This window comes from Pseudonaja textilis, chromosome 1 (genome assembly GCF_049901715.1).
Source record: "Pseudonaja textilis isolate UNSWEBS1 chromosome 1, rPseTex1.2, whole genome shotgun sequence".
NCBI lineage: Eukaryota > Metazoa > Chordata > Lepidosauria > Squamata > Elapidae > Pseudonaja > Pseudonaja textilis.
In genome coordinates, this window is record NC_141990.1 from 48,128,877 (window position 1) to 48,152,594 (window position 23,718).

The following is a 23,718-nucleotide window of genomic DNA, read 5'->3' on the forward strand; positions in this document are numbered from 1 at the left end:
TGTCAGTGGCAAATATATTAATGTAGAGTTTTGTATGAACGAATGGCAGTATAAAATGCAGCTAAAAAACTGTATTTGAATGATGCCAGTGGTCTAAAGGAGCACATTATGGATATTACAAAAATGGTGACCTATATAGCACGATAATTATTGTTGCTTGGCTGTTAACCCCTGGGCTGTAACTGAGCATTACAGGTGTATCACATCAAATGCACCAGCTGCACTAGGGATTCTACCTGGTCCAGGATGGTAATGAATTATGGCAACACAACCAGCAGATGTAGGAGACCCCCAAAAGCAATGCAGTTTATTACAGTCCTAAGATTTAACATTTAACAGTATTCTCCTGTGAGGCATAAGGAGGAATACTATTACACATTATATGGAAGTTTCCACTTACTGCTGAAGGACACAAATCACCCTTGAAGCCATTGGTAGAGCAAGCCGTTTATGTTGAGAACCTGGCTCATTTTCTGCTTCTGTTTAAGTCACTAGATCTAGGAGGCTGAAACAACAGCAGTAGCCTCTTATATTAACGTCTAATTTACTTTGTTTCCCTTTATATTCCTTCTCATTTTAAAACTGAGCATGCTGATATTAAGATAAGGACATATCCAAACGTTTTAAGAAAAAATATCTTCATTTCTTCCTTGTCCCAGTGAAACTCTCTTCAGTATTTATAACCTGTCATTGAAACTTCTTGTTATGTGTAATCTTATGATTCACCCAACTTTTAATTTTTGACTAAACTATGGCTTGTTTTAATGGATGGGTCTCAAAACCAACCCCTTATTTAAGAAAAAAAATGTGGAGTAAGTACATTAATGTACTTGCCATTGTACTTTTGCTTTATTTTTTGTCTTTAGGAAGAAGAGGATAAAATGAGTCAGTCTGTATTTTAGACCACATTTACCTAAATCTTACTTCTCAAAACAACCCCAAACTAAAATTTACTTATTCTCTAATATTTGTTCCTTTCATTCTGTAGCAGTGGTCGCCAACCTTTTTGACCACAGGGACCACCAAACTCATAATTTTAGATCCCAGGGACCACTAACTGGTTCTGTGGGCATGGCCTAATTGGTAGGTGTGGTTTGGTGGTCATGTGACTGGCTGGGCATGGCTTGTATGTAAATATTACAAATATTTATATAAATATTGAATTTTTTATTAAAAAGAGCAACTTTTACCCAAAATCAGGCAAAGCAGGCAGGCAGATTGAGTTGCTCACAGAATCACAGATTCATTCAGTGATCTATCTATCTGCCATCGGCTAGCTCAATCTGTCACATAAAATTTGCTAGCAAACTCACAAAAATAACTCACAACACACTATGTATGTAAATATTGAATTTTTTATAAAAAAGAGCAACTTTTACTCAAAATCAGGCAAAGCAGGCAGGCAGATTGAGTTGCTCACAGAATCATTCAGTGATCTATCTGCCCCCGGCTACCTGAGTCTGTCACATAAAATTTATTTGCCGTGAGCCTACACTGAATAATAGAACCTTCATTCCTAAGGGAGGTTTGGCTGTTTTTAAAAGCAGAGCCAAAGATCTAAAGACTAGCTAGAAAGCAAGAAATACAACCATTTCCTGCTTTCTAGCTAATCTAAATCTCCTGGCACAGCAGAACAGCTGATGCTTGGAAAAAGGAAATATAGCAATTTAGCAGGCAAGTTTGCTGTGTAAGGAGTGAGTGGGCAGGGAGGGTTTCTGTGGGCCATGTGAGCGGCACAGCCTTGTGTTTCCACACTGCCTGGATTAATTGCTTTGAGGGGTGCTCTGGGGGTGAGATATCTCTGCGGCCCACCAAAATTTTCTTGCGCCCCACCAATTGGCGACCACTGTTCTATAGTAATTGCTAAAATTTGTTCCTTCCATTCCTTAGTAACTGCAGAGCATTTCTTAGCTGCCATCTTTCCTAAAGGTATGTTTTGCCTCATGAGTGCTGATATTATAGTTTGATGTGATGGCTGGCTGTTAAACATGTAAGTTTAAATCTGAACCCATACTGCATTCTAATTTTATTTCAATCATATTTAATCACTGACATACTGGCTGAACACTAGCCTAAAATGTTGTTCATAAATTCATCATGTTGTGTGAACAAACTATCTGGTTAATTAGTTAAACTATAGTTCAATAAACCAAGTTAGCATGCTGTGCAGAAACAGCTGGTTTGTGCAAAGAGTTATTTAACTGAAGTGAATTTCTTAAAAACTATCAAAAGCTTTTCTTTGAAAATATTAGTTTGCCCTAAATCTGACTCAAAAATGTTTTGCAAGGAAAGGTGCTGCTTCAAAAATATAGTATAGCTCAACTGAGAAGAGAATAATATTGTGGAAAGGTGGTCTCATTGCAAATCTTCTGTAATCTTCTAAACTATTTTAAATTTTGAAATCCAAATTATCAAGAAGTTGTAGTGTAATTTTCTTTTTTATGCATCACTGCTTGCTTACAGAAAGCATTATAATATATTAAGTTCCTTTGGCTTCCTATTATGTCCCATTATAATTACATCAAACTGCATCTTAGATTCCAAAATTGTTAGCATTTTACGGGAGAGATATAGTCATAGTCCTTATATAGCCTTGCCATATATATTTGGTTCTAGTTAAAGATGAAGCATTGCAAAAAAGAATAATTGGTGCACTCAAATTAAGTGAATATAAATTATATGCAAAGAAAATATCAGATTAAGTAAGACATACATTTAAGCTTTCTAGATGGTTATCTTGAAGTAGTAGAGGAAATAGTTCATTGCTGTTCTATTGGTGCCATTATTGCAAATATTAAATTCCCTTATTGGAGAATCTCAGTGTAAATGCAGCTCCAGATTGCTGATATTGATTTCTTCTTATATCAGTCCAAGGGAATGCACTTGATGGCATATAAATATACATCTGGATTCATAATTTAAGAATAGTTTTATTATTTAATCAACCCAGTAAAGTACATTGTGACACAAACTATGCAGACATAAGTAGAAATAAAACAGTGACTCAAGAGAAAACAAAAACTTCATCCTGATGAAAGTGAAAGTGTGCTTTACAGATTAAAAAAAAACCCACCATAACCTGACAATCTTATTTATGATAAATGGGCTCTTTGGTGCTCTCTGAGTTTGGTTGTTTTCTTGCAGATGCTTCATTAGCCAAACTAGGTAGTCTCAGTACTAGTAAGGAGTGTGGTTTGCTATCAGCTTATAGTGTCTTGTGCCCTGTCAGTGTTGGTGAGGATGGTCTTAGAGGTTCTTTAGTTGGGCTGTTTACTGTGGCTTGTTGGCAGTTTCTTGATTGGGGTATTGCTCACTTGATTGTTGGTCTGAATATAGTTAGGGTTACATATGGTTAGTCGGTGGGATTTTGCAAAAAGAAGTGGCATCAATATCTCTAATAATCTCCAAACTAGCAATTAACTAACTGGTTAACTTTAACAGGGTTGCCAACCAAAACTGCAAAAGCATTTCCCAGAGCCTTTAAGAAACTTTTAGGTCCACTTTTAGGTTCTGGGAAGAGTGACAACCCTGCAGAGATGGAATACAACAAACAATCCAAGTTTTGATATGATCGTGGAATCAATATTGTCTCTTCCTACTGCCTCTTCAAATAAATTAAGCTCAAGACTCATTCACTGATAAGTCCGAACAAGAAATGAATTGAAGAAGATCCATGAAATGATGAGTTGTATCTGGGACTCAAAATAATAATAATGCCAGAACTAAATACCTTCTGGTTTTCAGCACTACACCTGAAATTTAGGTAGGAAGATTGATAGACAGAAGAATGGACAATCCATCAACAAAAACCTATTCCTGCCTCTGTGCTACATTATCAGGTACAGGGATTTAAACATGGCAAATTGGATTGGATCTGACCAGGCAAATACAACTCTGACTATAGGCAATATTATTATTTTAAATACAAAATTACAACCAGCTTTGTTTCCACATTTGTATGAGACATGGGGCAGAAGGCACAAGAACATGCACATAGAGAAAAGATTGATGGGGGTCTTGCAAAGAAGAAGATAAATGATTGTACAAGAATATAGGAAAACCTGGAGGGGGGAATATTAATTGTGTCTATACATTTGATAAATATTTATTTTTTCCAGAAGAAAAATGCATACAAGTTTAAACTGTCATTATGTGACCCTATATCCTATTTCTCATATTATTAGCAATACATAATGTGGTAGTTTATATTCAAAAATAAAACCAAAATGTATATACCTCATGTATTTATCTAGAAATAAACCAAGGTTACTATGGTTACTGAAAATCCATTACCTTTGAATACAGAATGAAAAAGTTTGACTTAAAGTGTGCACTATTTATTATAGTATACATCAAGAGCCTTCAGGGGTTTTTCTAACTGGACTCATTTTTCAGTGTCAGTAGTGACCCACCACACTAGTAGCTTATGGGATGTGCCTGGCAAGACATTTTAACTGAATGTATTGTAAAATACTCCATATCAACTACAAATGCAGAAATGCTATACGTATAAAGACTTACATGGGTAGAACATGAGCTGCATCTTGTTCAACAAGCTAAATTTCTGGTCAATTTAGGACCAATCAATGAAGTGGGATATCAAATCAGGGCAACTAACTAAATTAAGCTAGAGGCAAATTTCTGTGTTGTTGGACGGTGGTGGTGGTGAGGGAGAGAGTTGTATGAGCAGATGCCAACAGCAGACACCAGCATCACTATCTAACATATATCAGCAGCTGCCAAGAAAACAGCTCCTTGGCAAGATTCAAGGCAGGTGCTTGCCTTGGTCCACATGGCTGAATTGGTGATCCAAAGCAGCACCAAGGAAAATTAAAAACTGAATCAGTTGCTACCCCAAGGTAACCTCCTGGCTAGAAGCCATAATTGTGGAAATATTCTGCTGAAGACACCTGTAAAGCCAACCATGCTAATACCATCATTTAGTTTGCTTCGGTTCTTGTAATAAAAATGCATTCTACTGCCAAGATTTCAAAGGTCTGATCAACTTAACCTTGCCTGTCTGCCATGTATGTAAAGCAAGTTTAATTTCCTTTGTGATTCAATGTTTAGTCGCTTGACAAAAGAATACTCAAACTCTCACCTCATACCAGTCAGGCTGCTTAATCTCTATCGCTAACTCAATTTTGAATGCTCTGCAAGGATTTTAGAGGAATTTCTGAATTTTCTTTTTTTTCTTTTGTATATAAAAATTTTACTTGGGTTTTCACAAAACGTAATACAAGTAAAATTTCTTTTTTTGAGAATAGCATGGTCCTGGATTATCACTTCTCCATACAGACACAAATTCAATTTCATATTCATCTTTGTGTTCTATTCTATATCTTATTACTATTTTAACGTTTTCTCAATATTTTTTCCCTTCCCTTGGTTTTTTCAATCTTACTTTTAATTATCTCATTCCTTTCTAAATTCAATTATATACATCCTTTTCTAAGTTTCAATATCTTTGTAGTCATTATATTTATACTTTTGTCTGTACTGTTTCAATTTCATATTTTCTTTTCTCATTAAACAAAATTTTTCCCTGTAGTTACTAATTGGGGTATGACACCTTTGTATCTTTTAATGTTTATCCATTCAACTCTTATTTAAACTTCAATTTATGCCTTTACAATTATAACATTCAATATAACACATAACTTCCAATCAAATTCTGCTTGGTACATTCTTAAAATATGCACTAAGTTCTTAAAGAGAATATATACATATATATATACATATACATACATACATACATACGTACGTACGTACACACACACACACACACACACACACACACACACACACACACATATATATATATATATATATATATATATATATATATATATATATATATAACAATAATAAATAAAATACTTATTCTATTCCAATTCAGCTCTATTATTAATGTTAGTTATAATCTTTGACATCTTTAACATTTCTTTTCAATAGGGTATCATACTTCTAGGAACACTTATAATATTTCCATATTTTTTCATGTTTCTTTCATATTCCTCTTCACTTAATTTTTTATAACATATTTATAATAATTAAAATGTTCCCCTCCTTTCCTAATTTCATTCTCTCATTTTCTTTATTTCATTTATTTATTAAATATTACATTACATTACAATGCGTATTTTATCTATCATTTTAATCACACTTGTTTCATATTTTCAAAGTTCATTTCTATTTCTAATATAACAATACTATCTTATGTACCCTTGCAGAATCCCCCTTTCAATTAAGTTTTCACCCGTTGTCTCTGTGTCTTCTAAATAGGCTTATACCCTTGATCCTTGTATGTTTTCCCTGTTTCTCTATGTATTGTTTCTGTCCTTTATAATTTCTTTCCCTCTTCCCCTTCTTCTTCTCCCTTCCCTTTTTGACCCGTTCTCTCTCTAATTCTGATTCTATCTTCTGTAATCCTCTCTTCTGTTTCTTCCTAATGTTGTAATTACTTTTCAAACTATTCTTTTTTGGGTTGTTTTTTCAGATCTTAAATTTTTCACTCACTTTCCCCACTTTCCTTTCTTTTCCCCACATAGAAATACTTGGTCATTGAAGATGGCTTCTTCTTTGTCCCACCCTTTTTGTTCTACAGGCATTTCTTGTTGTGTCCCATAGTTCAGGATCTCCATTTCTAAAAATTAAAATACAAAGCCAAAAGAACCTCTTCCTTCTTGTGCATCTTTCTGTTTTTTTAAGTTCTGTTCTCAATTCTTCCAAGAGTGATACCATTTTAAAAACTTTTTAAAAACCGCCCGATTAATTTTAGTCCTTTAGATCCAATAGCCAAAAATCCAAAAATCACCATGTAATCCAAATAATCTAAAGCTGTTTCTTCTTGCTTCTTTTTTCCACTTTGTCTTCCTGGGGTTCTCTTATCTTGTTACAAAGTTTCAGTTAAAATGTATCTTTTAGGAATCTTGTTAAAGTTTCACTGTTAATTCCTTTCACTTCCAGGTGGTCTCCTCCATTTTTCCAGATCCCACCCTTTTGTTTTTTTCCTTCTTTTAAAAGTTTTTGAGAATCCAGAAATCTTTATTATCCCTTTGACATTTTATTTTCAGCTTAAATGCCTGTTAATGTCGAAGTGGATTTTTGTCAGTTTCTTGCTTAAATCTCTTAGTTGTCAATATAGGAAAGAAAACAAAAAAACCCCGAATCCTTTCCCTTCCCTCTCTCATTTGCTGCTTCAAATTCCAGGGTACCTTGTATTGTTTTTCCAGTTCGACCCAGTCAGCCAAAACTTTCTCTTCTTATCTTCCTCCTGCACATTTTTTTCCGATCGAGTTCTTCTTTGAGGTGGCCATTTCTGACCACTGCTGCAACCACCTTCAGGAAAGGGAGTAATGGCCAGCTGGGGAGGAGAGATGCGACTCTCCTTGACCCTGCTGACAGTCTCCCCCCTCTTCACCACCTCTACGGGGTGGCTTAGCCCTGAAACCAGCTGACTTGGGGCGCTCCAGTGGCAAGCACAGATCAAAACTGCTCACAATCACAGATTTTGGTCTGTTGCCAAAGAAGCTCAAACCGGAAGTCCAGGAATTTCTGAATTTTCATGAGATTAAAATGTGGAGTATAATCCAATTAGGCTGTAGTCTGAAGCTTTAAGCATATTTATCACACACAAAAACATATACAGGATCCTATTGTTAACTGCTTAAAACTTGAGAACGCTTAGTTTAAAAATTATTCTTTTCTGAATGAATAGTGTTGTGATAATAGTTTCTCTAATTGGCTGTCACAAACAAATCTTTGTAAAATTATCTCAAGTAGATTGGCCCACTTCCAAAAGGAGTTTTTGGTTATTCCAGGTCATGTTTTAACTCAAAAGAAGTGCTATGTCATAGAATAAACAGGAATAAAACTGCATCCTTAGCAATCCAGGAAATAAGAGTGTTTGTGAAACTGGATTACTCAGTAATAATCTGAGGATTTTCTCTGATTCGGTGTTTTGGAAATACTATAGTTACACTGCCAAGGTCTGAGTGAAGTTAAGAATCCTACAGCCACCACACATCACTCACAAGTACAACAGGTAGTATCCATGATTTTCATGACTCCTACTGAATGCTTAAAATTTTCTGCCTCATTTTTCTCCTTATAAGAAAAGAGTGAGGAAACAAGAGCATGTTGGACCAAGAAAGTCAACAGTACATTAGTGTACAGAATGTATAATGGCATGGATTCCTCAACCTTTAAAATCTTGGTGGATTCATTAATGATTATTCTGTAATTCTGTTCTCTGGTCAAATCCTTAAGCACTTTAAAATAACCTTAAAGAAGACAGTCTTAAAACAGTGTATATTTTATGAAGTTTACTAGCATTAACAACACAGACTACATATTTGGCTATGTTGTATAGCTACATGGTATTGTATGCAATGCATCTAATGTTAAAAAAAAAAAGTCCAAATGCACGCTGTAGTGTAAGTTTTTGAACTGCAGTCCACACATGCATAGTTAATAGGACATATGATATATTATATACCAGACTGATGTAATAGTTAATAGTAAGGTTCTTCAAACTATAAGGTTTGTGGGAAAAACACAGAGCAAATGATTATATAAGCTGTATTTTTTGTTTCAGGGAAACTGATAAGATGCTGGAGTGCTTAACACTCTAATAAATTAAAACATTGTGAATTTCAATATGATTTGATGGTCCCAACAGCATTTTATGATGTTTTTGTAGTTTATGTTGATTGTATTTATTATTTGATATCTTTGATTTGTTAATTCTTATGTTATCTCTCTATCTCTCTATCATCTATCTATCTATCTATCTATCTATCTATCTATCTATCTATCTATCTATCTATCTATCTATCTATCTATCTTGTTGCTGTAAACCAGTTAAAGTCAGTTGACTGAAGCATTTTAAAGAACTGAAGTATTTTAAAGAAACACACAAGTAAATATGTGTTTGAGTAGCTCTTAACTTGAAAAAAAACAGTTGTGAGAAAGTGGATTCTTTTACAGCATAACAGAAATATGGACTAGTAATAAGGCTGTTTTTAAAGGAATGGGATTAGAATATGATAAGTATTGGAAACCATACAGAGAATATTTGGTTGGCCTCCATTTGGCATGTATGTGTATATTGTTCTTTGTTAAGTTGTAGGGGTTCTTTGAACTTGTTTTTTCATTTGGCAGCTATTTCATTACCTCCCTAGGTATCATCTCATGTTAGAAAATTGAGATTAATTGGTTAGTTGTAGAACATATAAGTGCCTTACCTATCAGTCTTATATGTAACTGGGGAAGCTACACTGCTGGGTGTTCTTTTTTATGAGACTGACACATCATATACCCCACAATTTCATAGAAAAGCATATATTCACCCAACCAACAACATCAGAATCACTCTAGGTAGCCAACACTATGAACATCCATTATGAAATAAAACTGATTGAATTCAGTCGGGCTCATGTGTGAAGTGAATATTGAGCTGCAATATCAATGAATTCCAGAATCACTGTCTGCCTAAACCAGTAGTGAACTCATTAATTCAAGTTGAGTTTGTAATATCTAAATGCATTTTTTAAAAAATCTCTGGACTCTGTCTGTTTGGTGACGTTGCTTAAACAGTCATGAATACTCTGCATATTTACCTTAATAATGCTACCAAGAAGTTAATATACACAGTTGCATGACACAAATGACACAATTATTATGTGCATCAGTTGTCTCATGGTCTTGATAGAAGTACATAAATTCTGCCATTTGAGTGATGGCATGATGCACGTGTAAAGTAATGGCACAAAATGAAAACAACAACCAGAGAATTTAGAACTAAGAATTTAGTTTTAGAGAATTTAGAACCTTTTTCATTCTTTCTCCCCATAGAGGACTCCCTAGATGACCACTGCATGCCCTGACAATTTAAATAATCATCTTACTTGGACATATAATGAAAATGTAAAAAAGGCCTTCACAAAGCATGCAATAAAATGTTGGAGAATGGACTACTAATTTCCAAGGTTTTTCATAGTTAACTATGAACTTTCCTAGGACAATTAGTTCTAAATTCTCTGGTTGTTGTTTTCATTTTGTGCCATTACTTTACTAGACTACTTATGGGAGGAAGGAGCAGGAGGGAGGCTTTTAAAGTTTTTTTGATCACTGAGTTTCTTCTTAAGTATATGTGATAAGGAACACGTATAGTCTTGCTAACACATCTGTACTTATCACTCAATGACTGCTAAAAGAGAAATATAATCTTTTTATCTCTTAATTTCTCACATTAATATAACCATATTTAAGTTAGTCTGTATAAATCATCTACTGCTCAAATGGGAAAAAAGGATTGCTAGATGACAATTGTTTTTAAATCTGAGCAAAGCAAATCCTTCATTTTTTTACTTAATTAATATGGGGAAAGAGTGGCTTAATATGTGCCATACAGTACTTGACTCATCTGAAGTTTAATTCCAAAGGGATAATCAGACAAAGCTAAGTGAATGTAATATCAGGCGGTTACAACTCACCTTTGACAATAAGCTTGGTTTCATTTCCAGTATAAATTTGTTGAGCATTCATATATAAAATATATTGTGTGATTATGCCATTTGGTGCTTTTGGAGGAGTCCAACTCAACCATAAAGATGTGGGGAATGAAACACTTGTGGGTGGGTGGACATTTTGTGGAGCTGTAAAAAAGAAAGAAAGAATAAATGATAGCTTCATGATCTAATGAGTTGTATGATTCAGAACCACTAATTTTAAGGGGTTTACCTTTGTATGTATCTACATATTTCAAAATATAAAATTAACTCTCTTTTTGAGGGGAGGATGTCTTTGATTCAGTGTCAGCATCTGATGATTGCCTTGACTACTCCCTGTTTTCTTGGCAATGTTTTCAAAAGTGGTATACTATAGCTTCTTTCCATGGGCTGAGATAGAGTGACTGGCCTGAAGTCACCCAACTAGCTTTGTGCCTAAGGTAGGATTAGAAATCCTGGTATCCTTGTTTCTAGTTTGCTAGAATGTTTCTAGTTTGTTAACAATTAAACCAAACTGGCTCTCCACATCTATTTAAACTGCACTTAAAAATGAATTCTGTTTTTCTAATTTTAGCAGAGTACAAAGCACTGTGTAAGAAATAATACAATGTGCAGAGTTATAATGAAATGCACACACATACTATAGAAAGAAGACAATCTCTCAAAAATAAACTTGGTGGTATCTTTTGCATTCTCCCAGTATAGTTCAATTGGTGAATTTGAGAACACAATTTGACCATTCTCAAGTTTTCTGTATAGCATCGGCCAATATTGGTTAGCAATGCACTTATTAAATGATAAATGGGAAAATGACAGCCGAAATATATGATTGTTGATATTTTATGATATATAAAATGATGATATTTTTCCTATGTATGCAATATAAGCATTGCCAAACAGAAACTGCAATTGACTTGTGTCCAGCACTTTGCAGGGGTAAAACTTACTTTCTCCATGGTTTTATTGGATTTTGTTTTTTTGAAGAAAAAAAATCATTACGTACATAATGTTTTATAAATACATTTTCTCAATCATTTATAGAATGCCTAGTTTAAATATATCAATCATTTGAAAGGAAATATTTATTTTAGAAATTTTATTTATTTATTTATTTAATTTATATTTATCTTGACTATATTTGCATATTTATATATTAGTTTTTTTCACAGTGATCCACAAATACTTCAATTCATAATGACAAATGGTAGCAAAGCATTAGGTTATCAATTTATTGATGTACCTAAGAGGGCATTTAGAATACTTTTGGAGATGCTAATTGAATTTAGAAATATAAATAGGACTTATGTGAACAGATAATTTAAAGGTATATTTTGAAGTAGAAGAACTTTGAATTACATCTTGGAAGAGATCACAAAGATGTTCATAAAACCCAAACTTTTTTACAAATAGCTCTCTCCTCCATTCATGTTAAACTAGAAATGTGTGAAGATCATCTGTCTCAAGCTCCAACTTAGATATTTACACCTATTTAGTTCCACATGATGTATCATATTTCCAAATACTGAAAATCTCACATTTAGCTAAACAAAAATGCAAGAAATACTTATTTCAGAGATATTGGGTCCCAATCAGTTAAATGATTAATTACCAGCTAAGTACATCAACTGTTTGATTCCATATTTTGCCAGAATATACTGTTTCAAATTATGCATTATTATTGTACAAAGTCTATTAGTTTACAATGATATCTATCAGTATTGTGAAAAGGCTAACATATTTATTGGATTCATAGCTTGTGAAGTTGATAATCAGATAGTGGCATGAAAGAACATTGGGACAGCTACACTATCGATTGGGGGTGCTGTAGCCCGACAGTGGCTAGCCATAGATTCAGACAGTGAGGAAGTTGGGGAGGAACAGGGGACAGTTGTGGAGTCTTGGTGAAGGCTCTGACAAATGCTCTGCATCAGAGGCAGAGATGGGACCCACAGTCATCAGACAGTTATCAGCTGCCTTTGGAATCAGACATCAGTGAGGCAGAAGAACAGCTAGAGCTTGTTTCCAGTGTGCAGAATTGCCAGATGAAAGGAACAGCTGAGGAACAAGGGTTGACTTGGGAGTAAAGCCACAAGTGGATGGTGAATGGCCCTTCCCCTAGAGTATAAAAGAGGAGTGAAAGGGGAGGGGGGCTTTGCAGGAAACAATTAGTTCACTCCAGCATACTTGCCAAGTATTGTGGCATCTGAAAGTTATAGACCTGGTCCTTCTCCAAGCCTGATAAAGGTTTGTAATTGGAAACTATAATGAAAGACTGTTGGCTGGGACTTTGTTGGACAGGAAATTTATTGCAGATCAAATAAAAAGGGTTTATCGGGATGAGGTCTCAGCTTTGTGCTTTTGTGGGAAGCCTAGGTCAGAACAGGTGGCTTAGTAAGAGAATCACTTGGCCTCAGTGCAACTTGGATTTTTCAAAGTTTTCCAGTCAGGCAGAAGTTAGTAGAATTACCTGATACAACATCAGGAGATACAATATTATTGTTCAGCTGAATGCCTACCTAAACTTATTGCATGCCTTATGCTCCATGTTTATGAAATAAACTTGTAAATTTTTTGAACTTTAATCTTTGTCTGAGTTAATCTTTCCCTCTTGCTTGCAAGTGTGATCACTTTTTTGGGCTAAAGATTCTCTATTGATTTGAGCTGGAGTTAAAGTCTGAACTAATTAATTCCCATTTAGATGTAAGGAGGGTGACAAAATGTATGAAACAGCCATGCATAAATCTGCTCTGGGCTGGGTAATTGATACCTCTGTGAAAAGGACTCTACCACCTATTCCCATATAATCGCATGAGTTGGGTTTGTCTTTAGCCAAGAAATATTTACCAATAAACCACAAATTTGGGGGTTGCTATATCAACTAGAGCGTGATAAGGAATTTCTAGTCCGTCATGCAGTTATTGCCTTCTTCCTGAACTGAGATTAAGATTATAGGGAAAGATGTGTTTTACTTTTTTTGAATGTCTATATTTATTTGATATTGTCCCAGTTATTAGACAGTTATTTAGATGTTCAGACTGAATTGTGTGGTAGCTGAACATATAATAAATTGAACATGAAGAAAAAAAATTCAATTTGGAAATTAACACATGGTTTATGGATATTTTACATGATCCTGATACAGCATCATTCTCTAAAAGACAGCTCCTTCTACCTAAATTTTTAATCAATATTTATTTTATCTGTCTGTCTATCTATCTATCTATCTATCTATCTATCTATCTATCTATCTATCTATCTATCTATCTATCATCTATCTATCTAATATAGGTACTGCCCATGTCACTCTCAAAATGACTCTGAGTGAAATAACCAAATTAATGTTATTTCATGAGGAAAACTCTGGATTTAGATTGGCATGAATTTAAAAACTGGCTTACATCATATCCTTTTATGCTTAAGGTAAATGTGCTGCAATTTTTTTTGAGAACTTCACATTAATCAATACATAGACATTATTGAGATAAGCTAAAGGCAAACTTTTTCTCTTTCTTGTAACTCTTGTGGTTAATACCAGCTTCAGAACTATAATTTAAGATTGTAACTTTTAAGTTTCAAGTACAACAGATTAATAAATGGCTCAATTGGCATTTTGAGGTTCCATCAGGCTGAAATAATTGTTGCCTGTGCTGGTGTTTAGCAGTTAAAAGAGACCATGGAAATCAACCGTTTGATTCTCAATTTCATACTGTGCCATACAATCAATTCTTTTTAGTCAGACTGTCTCTAGATTTACTTCTGAGCCATAGTAAAATGAGGAAGCTTTCATTAATCTTTCAGATGCTTCATATTAATGACAAGGCTCTTGCATGAACAATGTAACAGCAATTAAAAAGCCCATTAATCTGCATTACAGCTATTAAAGATGCATGTCATTAAAGGGTATGGAGTTTGATTCATTTTAGCACCCCCCCAAAAATGGAGCAATTATGGTCTGGCAATGCACTTTGTCATCAAATTAGGTTGGGGTTTTCCAGCAAATGGCTTTGCAGCATTTAGCTCCTTTCCTATTTTATTATTCATGACTGAAATGTGGAAGTCAAGACCTTTGAAATTACTTTACCTTCTTGTGGAGTGGAGATGTTCAAGGCATGTGAGCTCTCCGTACAGCCCGCCAAAGTGCAAGCCATTAGGGTTACAGCATAGTTTGCAAAGGGACGCAAACCTGTCAGCAGGCCTGCAACAAAAGAATCCATGCTGGGTGTACAATAGGCAAAGATAGCATGCAGATATATCTTAAGATAATTTAACCCAACAACGGGTCTAATTCCACATTTTCTGTTTATAACAGAGAGAAATGCATTGAGCATCAGCTAAGAAAATTCACTATCCTCTTGAGGTTTCAGAGGGGTTTTATCTAAGCAGGATGCCTCAATTTCATTTTTATCCTATAGAAATGCATTGTTACTCAAATACAGGTTGCAATAACTGTTTTCAGTGATACGACTATCCAGCCTAGTGAAACCCTGTACTTTAGACAGGATTTTAAATAGGTTTGTAGTGAGTTACTATATTAATTTTTGTTATGTTGTATTTTATTATTTTGTATTAAGTCTCCTTGTAAGTGCATAACAAAGATACGACAAGTATTATTATTTATCTGTTTGAAAACTATGAAGAAATAAGTCTGAACATGCAAGATAAAACTAGATTGTGCCCAATACTTTATCCTTAATGTCCCTTTATAGATAGTCCTCGACTTATGATCACAACTGAGCCCAGAATTTATGATGCTAAGTGAGGAATTTGTGAAGTTTTGCCCCATTTTATGACTTTTCCTGCCACAGTTGTTAAGTGAATCACTGCAGTTGTTAAATTAGTAACATGGTTGTTAAGTGAATCTGGCTTCCCCAAGGACTTTGCTTGTCAGGAGGTCGCAATAGGTGATCACATGACCCCAGGACACTGCAACCATCATAAGTATGAACCAGTTGTCAAGCATATGAATGTAAGTCACATGACCATGGGGATACTGCAATGGTCGTAACTGTGAAAAATGGTCAAAAGTCATGTTTTTCATGCTGTTGAACAGTCACTAAATGAACTATTGTAAATCAAGGACTACTTGTATTAATTAGCCCATGCATTGTAAGTAGAAATGGTGCCTTGCTATCCGTATCTTGTAGTTCTGCAAAACACATAGCATCTTGTCACTTGATAAGACATTAATTGTGTGATTGCAATTAACATGCCCATTTTTCTAAATATCAGCCACAGGTAAATCTGAACAAGCTTTTCTTACTAGAAGCACAAGGTTTCATTTAACCTTTATTTTTTTAAAGCATTTTTGCTTTGCTCTTTGCTAAACTATCCCCCAAACTTGCAAATATCAGAAGCAAGATAATCTCTGCCTTTAAGTTTGTGATGCAAAGGTAGAAGAAAAAGTTGAAAATAAAGGAAATTTCTAAGTTCTCGGTTCTTAAAATTATAGGGCTCATTATAAACAGGTAAGATTGAACTATTCAAGGTTGACTCAGTCTTCTATCCTTCCAAAGGGTAAAATGAAGACCAAAATTGTTGGGGGCAATATGCTGACTTTGTATACGAGTTAGAGAGGGCTGTAAAGCCCTGTAAAGTGGTATATAATCTAAGTGCTATTGCTATTCAGGTAGCCTGGTGGCACTTGCAAAGAATCCACAACAAGCGTACTTAACTACTTCTGACTACAAACATTTTAAAACCTGATTTTGAGCTGAAAAATATGCAGCTCCTGGTTGTATACAAGTAGCCCCTAACTTACACCTAGTCACTTGGTGATTATTTGAAACTATGATGGAAAAGTGAAACAGTACTTATAATCCAGTTTTGAAGTTCCAGTGGCAAAGTCCCCCCACCCACCCTGCATTTTTGGCAACTGGCAACTCACCCACATCTATGGCTGTTTGCAGCATCCTGAAGTCATGCAACCATAATTTATGACCTATTTTGGTTTTCAGCAAAAATGCCATGGTGACCAATGGATTCACTTAATGGCCATGGTGATTCAGCACTTAGTAACTATGATGGCACAGTGTTTAGACTGCAGTATTGGTGGCTGACTCTGCCAGCTACCAGCAGTTCAATCCTGTCTGACTCAAGGTTGACTCGGCCTCCCATCCTTGTGAGGTTGGTAAAACGAGAACCCAGAATGTTGGGGGCAATATGCTGGTGTTGTAAACCACCCAGAGAGTGCTCTAAAGGTCCAAGGAGTGATATATACATGATGTTGATATTATTTAACAACCACTGAAAAAAGATCCTAAATCAGGCAGGTCACATGACAAATCATTTTATGACCATCATGGCTTACAACCATAATGGCTCCATTATGGTTGTAAGCTGAGGACTACCTATAATTCATTTTGTCAAATCAAGCCATTGTATCTGAAGATTTCATTTATATTTCCAATACACTTTTCTAACCAACGTTATCAAATGCATGAATTTGTTGCAATTTTTGAATCAATAAATATTTCTGAGGTATTTTGGGGGCCAACTTGTGATGCAAATCATACCACCTCACTTGAAAATAACAACAATACATTCTCCAATAATTCTGATGGCATTTCCTGATTTGTATTTAAATATAGTCAGAAATGTCCAGAGGAACAAGGTACTAAGGCTGCTCCTTTGCTGTCATCCATCCTTGTATCAGGCTGGAAAGAATTTAAATAGCCAATAAATACAAAAAAAGTTAAGCTAAGAGATGCTACCACAAATTGTTGCACAAAATGAGTAATTATAGATTGAAAGGTGGTTGTTCAAATACATCTCATAAAGGTAGATTTATGTAGCATTGGACTGCACTGTTTATTTAAGATGACAAATGAATACACTTTAGCATCAAGGGATATTCACTACTGTTAACTTCCAAATATTCCCTTCTGCAATTCTTATGGTCAATATAAAAGCTGATAGGATTCAGACTTCCAAACAATGTGTCCATATGCTCAGATTGCACATACTGAAAAAGAATTGCTTACAGTCTAATTAAATGATCATACAGTACTTACAATCGAATGCTATTGTAAGATGCTGTATTGTATTACATAATGCAAAAACAGTAGGGTCACTGTGATTTTTTAAATGGTTCTATAACTTGTCTATTTGCAATCTGGAGGAAAAGTTAACCCTGTTTTCAGATTTTCAGTTGCACAGAACTGAACAGATCTGATGGTAGCAAAATACTGAGTTGCCGTCACCATTATCAACTGTGAAAATGTGAAATGGGACTTTGCGATTGGTTTATTTTCACCTGAACTCTAAAAAATTGACTTCACAATTTCAATGCTATCAATTATTCAAAATAATGAGTCACTGATACAATTGATCTGCATTCCAAATCATTCTTTTGCTGCACATGAAATTATGTTTATAACAAAACCAGCAGATATGTCGACTTCCAAGTAATGAGATATCATTCTAGAATGGATAGAGGAATCTACTGCAAAAAAATTACAGAAGTATTTCAGTAGCTAAAAATTGGAGATTCTCTCTCTCACACACACACATACATACCCACCCTTCTTTTCTGCAACCCTCAAAAGCCCCTTCTAATCAAAATGGACCTAATTAATTAGTATGGTTTCTGCATACATTTATCAAACAAAAGAAACAAAAATGGTTTTTAAAAGTCCAATTTTTTTAAAATGTAGAATTCTTCCCCTCGATGCAAAATAGGGAAAACAGAAAATCTTGTTTTGAGGCTTTACCCTTGCTTGTAATATACAGCAAACCTGCACATCTGGGATCACATCAGAGGTGGTATTCAGCAGGTTTTGACCAGTTCTGGAGAACCGGTAGTGGGAAATTTTAGTAGTTCGGAGATCCAGCAAATACTACCTATGACTGGAGATTTTACAGTATCCTTCCCCTGACACTCCCACCAAGCCACACCTACAGAACCAGTAGTAAAATTAAATCCCACCACTGGATCACATTCTCCCACACAAATGAAACAGTTTACTAGCCCTCAGCTATTAAAAGGTTGCCTGAGTATGCAATGGATCTTCTGACCTATAAGACTTACATGTACTGAAAGATCTATTCAGATCTGATAGGAACCTATACATAACAATTAAATCAATAAGAAGAACTTAAGAATTAATGAAATTAAAATGTGAGTTTCATTTTATATTCTATTACTGTAATTTGTTTTCTGAAAATTGACTTATTATTTTAGAAGCTACCACCAAACAGTACAATAGTCTTTTTCCTTCCTTCCTTCCTTCCTTCCTTCCTTCCTTCCTTCCTTCCTTCCTTCCTTCCTTCCTTCCTTCCTTCCTTCCTTCCTTCCTTCCTTCCTCTCCCTCCCTCCCTCCCTCCCTTCCTCCTTCCTTCTGCATATCATAGATAAAATAAAGCCTAAGGTTTGTCTTTCTAAACAGATATTAAATATTATTAAAAATTGAATACATCCTATTTCAATAAAATTGAAAACTTGCTTTGCATATCAAGTAGGCATCATTGCTGGGTGTGAGTTCAGTTTGCTCCACACTCTTCATTTTACATCCACATTTAACAAATGACATTATTCAGTTTCATGGGGTCATTGTGTCAAAATGTCTGTGTTATATTTTTAATTTACTTCCAAAGTTTTCTGTCATTGTGGAGAAAAGGAGGTATCTTCAACTGATTTACTATCCATAATCTACCATGTAGATTTTTCTTAAAGACCACAACTTTTGGTATCATTTAATTGAAAATAAAGTGAAAGAAGTACCCTGCCTCTTGGTTTGTTTCATGCTCAGTAGCTAAGAAAAAAAAAATCAAGTGTATGTAATTGGCCCTTTAAACAGAGAAAAGAAAAGTAGCAGGAAAAAAAAAACCTTTTAGACTCTATTTTTTAAGTTTATTCCTAGGTGAGAATTAACATTTGATAAATTATGTAAATTATAATATTTGACAGATAATTGCTTCAGAAGTCATACTTTTAAAAAAAAATATTACAGATAATATTTTTATAAATAGCATTTTCATAAATGCTACTTTTAATCCAAAGACCCAAAGAACTTCCTTCCACTTTTGGTAATCTTAAATTTTATTCCATTATAATACAAATACTACTCAGAATATAACTAAGGGAAACTCCAAGCACATTGCCAATAAGCTCCAACATGTGAGTTTTCCACAGTAGGCTTAGCCAACATAGAATAGGGCGCAGTATTCAGGGATACATCCCAGTATTCACTCAGCTCTTACAGCTGATGGACAATTATGCTTTACAGTAAAATTTTATAGTGAGTTGGTTTTCTCAAAGATGTTATAACATCACTCTTAGAATATTTTCATAACAATGCATAATTAAGATTGCTCCATTGTAAATTAGCACATGTGTGATACTTCAATGATGATGGTAGTGGGGCTGCCTTTATGTGCAGGTAGACAGGCACTGAGTATAAATTTCAGTGACTGACTGGAGTGCTTAGCAAATGAGGAAGTAATGAGAGCAGAACAGCCAGTTCTTTAATTGAATTAAAAGCTGGGGTGACATGAATGCAGACACCTGTCCAATTACAGACAGGCCAAGGTGTTTACCATTGCTGTACAAGTGATTTGAAGATGACAGAAATCTTTCCGCCCACAGATTAACATAATGAAGGAGAACCGATTACAGCAGAAGCTAGACAAACAGCTTGGTTGGCAGCTGAGAGAGGGGGAAAAAGTAGCTTACTAAACTATACAGAAGAAAAATGGATTTTGGTGGGGAGGTACTGTACAGCAGTCCCCGTAATTTTTAAGTGTAAATCCAGGGATCTATAGTATGTTTGTCTGATTGCTCTTGTTATTGGAAGGGCCCCAGAGGGGAAGGAACAGAAATTTGCCACTCAGGTGCAAGACAAAAGAGATCCTGAAAAACTTTCCACATAGTCCATCTCATAATCTCCCATAACCATTCTGATTTTTTTTTTTTTACAGAATTAGAGAGATTTGCTTCTTTGATCCTTTTCTGGTCACTTCCCTTAGTCTATGGAGATTCTCAGTCATCCAGATCATGGTTGTCCCAAAGGTACTTTTTCCAGACACAACTGGACTTTCTTGTTTTGTCAACAGATAAAGAAGAGAACAATAAACAAAGCAATGTTGTCATTCCATACCTTGCAGGAATACCTGAAAAGTTTAGGAGGATCTTCAGTGCACATTTTAAACCCATGAATACACTAAGTCAGAAACTTGTCCACCCCAAGGATAAAACACCCAGACACAAACTGAGCAATGTGGTATATGCAGTTCAGTGCAGTGAAACATGTGCAGATCTGTACATTGGGGAAACAAAACAATCACTTCATAAACAAACGGCACAACATAGGAGAACAAACCCATCAGAACAAGATTCAGCTGTCCATCTGTATTTAAAAGACAAAGGCCATGCTTTTGAAGACAGCAAACTCCACATTTTGGACAGAGAGGACCATTAGTTTGAAAGAGGAGTCAAAGAGGCCATCTATGTCAAAATTGAACAGCTCTTGAACAACTCCAATCTACAACACAGTCCTTTCAACAGTTCCAAGAAGACTCCACACCCATTTTCACTACTCAGGTGATCCTGAGAACACAGATAAACCTCCAAATGGCCTCAAAGACTCTCTAAAAGAATGCAAATGACCAGCTGCAAGGAGTATAAATCCTTCCATTCCCCACCATCCAGAGCTAAAGAAGCTTCTTGGATGAGAAGTGAAACATCTTCAAAGAATATCAAGAAACTCCAGTTGTCTCTTGAAAAAGCACCTTTGGGATCCCTTATTAATATTAAACATGATTTAAAAGAAAAGGATTTAATGCTAAGAGTACCAAACAATTGTTAATAAGGAAATCCAAGCAAAAAGATGGTTTTGAAATGCAATGACTGTGACACAATCTATATAGTTGTAAAATCAAAATAAATTAAAGCATGTGAAAATCTAAATATTACCTGTGGCTTAAACAGAACAAAGAGAAAATGAACAATAACTTATAATATCCCTATTCAATTCTGGAAAATTATGGGGGGAAAAAACCCACACACATATTGGACCAGGCTAAGAGACAGGACTGTAAGAGGGAGTACAGTCATTCACTTATCTCAACAAGTTCAAAAATACTGTTTATTCACAGAAAAAGTCATTCAGTTAAATAACAATTGGTCTAATTCAAAATGACCAAGTGAATTGTTTGCCGAGAGCTCAGTAACAGTTCAGCCAACAAAAATCAGAGTTGGAGCTTCATGTAGAAAACAAGGAACATGACCTTGACAGAGATATATTGCCTAGGCAAAAAAGGATGAAGCATTTTTTAAGTCAAGAACATCAAGATGACAATAGACCGATTTCTTTACTAAATGCAGATTATAAAATTTTTGCTTCAATATTAGCAGAAAGACTTAAAAAGTACTTGAATAACTTTATCCACCCAGACCAAAATGGGTTTTTGCCAAAGCGACAAATCAGAGACAATATGAGAGTAATTCTGGACACCCTGGAATACTATGAGGCGCATCCTGAAAAGCAAATGGCTTTGATATTTTTAGATGCTCAAAAGGCATTTGATAACGTGAATTGGAGATTTATGTTACTTTTAATGGAACAGATGGGCTTCGCTAGAAGATTTATTCAGGCAATAGAAGCAATTTATAATGAACAAACAGCTAAGGTAATGATGGAGGGAGAATTTACAGATCCTATTAATATAAGAAAAGGCACAAGACAAGGTTGTCCTCTTTCTCCCTTGATATTTGTATTGACTTTGGAAGTGTTGAATAGAAATATCAGAGAAGATAAAACTATAAAAGGAATGAAAATTAAAAAGGAAGAATTTAAACTACAAGCCTTTGCAGATGACCTAGTCTTTATCTTGGAAGACCCTATAGAAACAGCCTCGAAACTGTTGGAAAAGATAGAGGTCTATGGGGAGGTGGCTGGTTTGAAAATAAATAGAGATAAAACAAAGATTTTGTCAAAGAATATGTTGCTGAAACAAAGGGAAGAGTTGGCAGAACTGTTAAAAATTCAAGTTACAAACAAGGTTAAGTATCTGGGGATATATTTGACATCAAGATGTAGTACATTGAAGGAGAATAATTATATTAAACTTAAACAACAGATAGCTCAAGATTTGAAAAAATGGGAGAACTTACAATTGTCATTAATAGGAAGGATTTCAACAATCAAGATGAACATTTTACCCAGAGTCTTATTTTTGTTTCAAACAATACCAATTAGGCTTGGAAAAGAATATTTTGAGGATTTAAATAAAATTGTTTTGAAGTATATATGGCAAGGCAAGAAAGCAAGAATAAAGTTAAAGCTTTTACAGGATGCTAGATTTAGAGGAGGGTTTGGTCTGCCTAATTGGGAGTTGTACTACCAAGCTGCAAACTTGACGTGGGTTAAAGAATGGATAACATTAAGGAAAACCAGATTGTTGACATTAGAAGGTCATGATTTGTTGTTGGGCTGGCATGCTTTTTATGGTACAAGGAACTAAAACACAGGGTATTTTAGAAGACATTATATACGGGAGTCTCTGTGGTTGAATTGGGAGAAGATAAAAACAGTGTTATTTGAAAATTCCAGTTTGGTTATCGACGATAGAAGCGTTTTCTTATCCTATAATTTATAAAAGGAACAAACAGTTAACTATGGGGAATTATTAGATGAAAAGGGTGAACTTAAATCGATGCAAAAATTGGAAGAACAAGGTATACAGATGAATTGGTTTTCATATTTGCAAATACATTCAAAGTACTATGAGGATTCCAAAGCAGAGGGATTTTATGATAAGCAAACTGACTTGGATAAGATTTTGATGGGTACTGATGAAAAGGTGATTAAAAATTGTATGGTTATTTATTGCAAATTAAGCTTGAGGAAGAACAAGTTAAAGAAACTATGATTGCGTGGGGGAGGAATTTTGGATATGGGATTGATTTAGAGAAATGGCAGAAATTATGGTCGCAAAATTATAAAATGACAATGTCTACAGCCTATAAAGAAAACTTGTATAAGATGTTTTACAGGTGGCATTTTCCCCGACAAGGATAGCAAGAATGTTCAAGAACAAATCCGAAAAATGCTGGAAATGTCATCAGAAACCTGGTTCATACTATCACATGTGGTGGACTTGTGAGGATGCTAGAAAATATTGGACTAAAATCCACATGTGGCTGGAAAAATGACAAAGAAGCATATAGACTTGAAACCGGAGTTTTTTCTATTGGGAATACTACCAG

General features: G+C 34.9%; 1 protein-coding gene across 1 annotated transcript in view; it reads right to left on the minus strand.

The window, feature by feature from the left end:
- USH2A (usherin) overlaps positions 1-23,718 on the minus strand; it is a 485,796-nt gene that overhangs the window by 265,810 nt on the left and 196,268 nt on the right. Inside the window, exons 31-32 of the mRNA XM_087933437.1 lie at positions 14,596-14,709; positions 10,500-10,661 (exon numbers count right to left, since the gene is read on the minus strand). Coding sequence (XP_087789563.1) covers positions 10,500-10,661; positions 14,596-14,709 — 276 coding nt within the window. The remainder of the gene's footprint in view (positions 1-10,499; positions 10,662-14,595; positions 14,710-23,718) is intronic.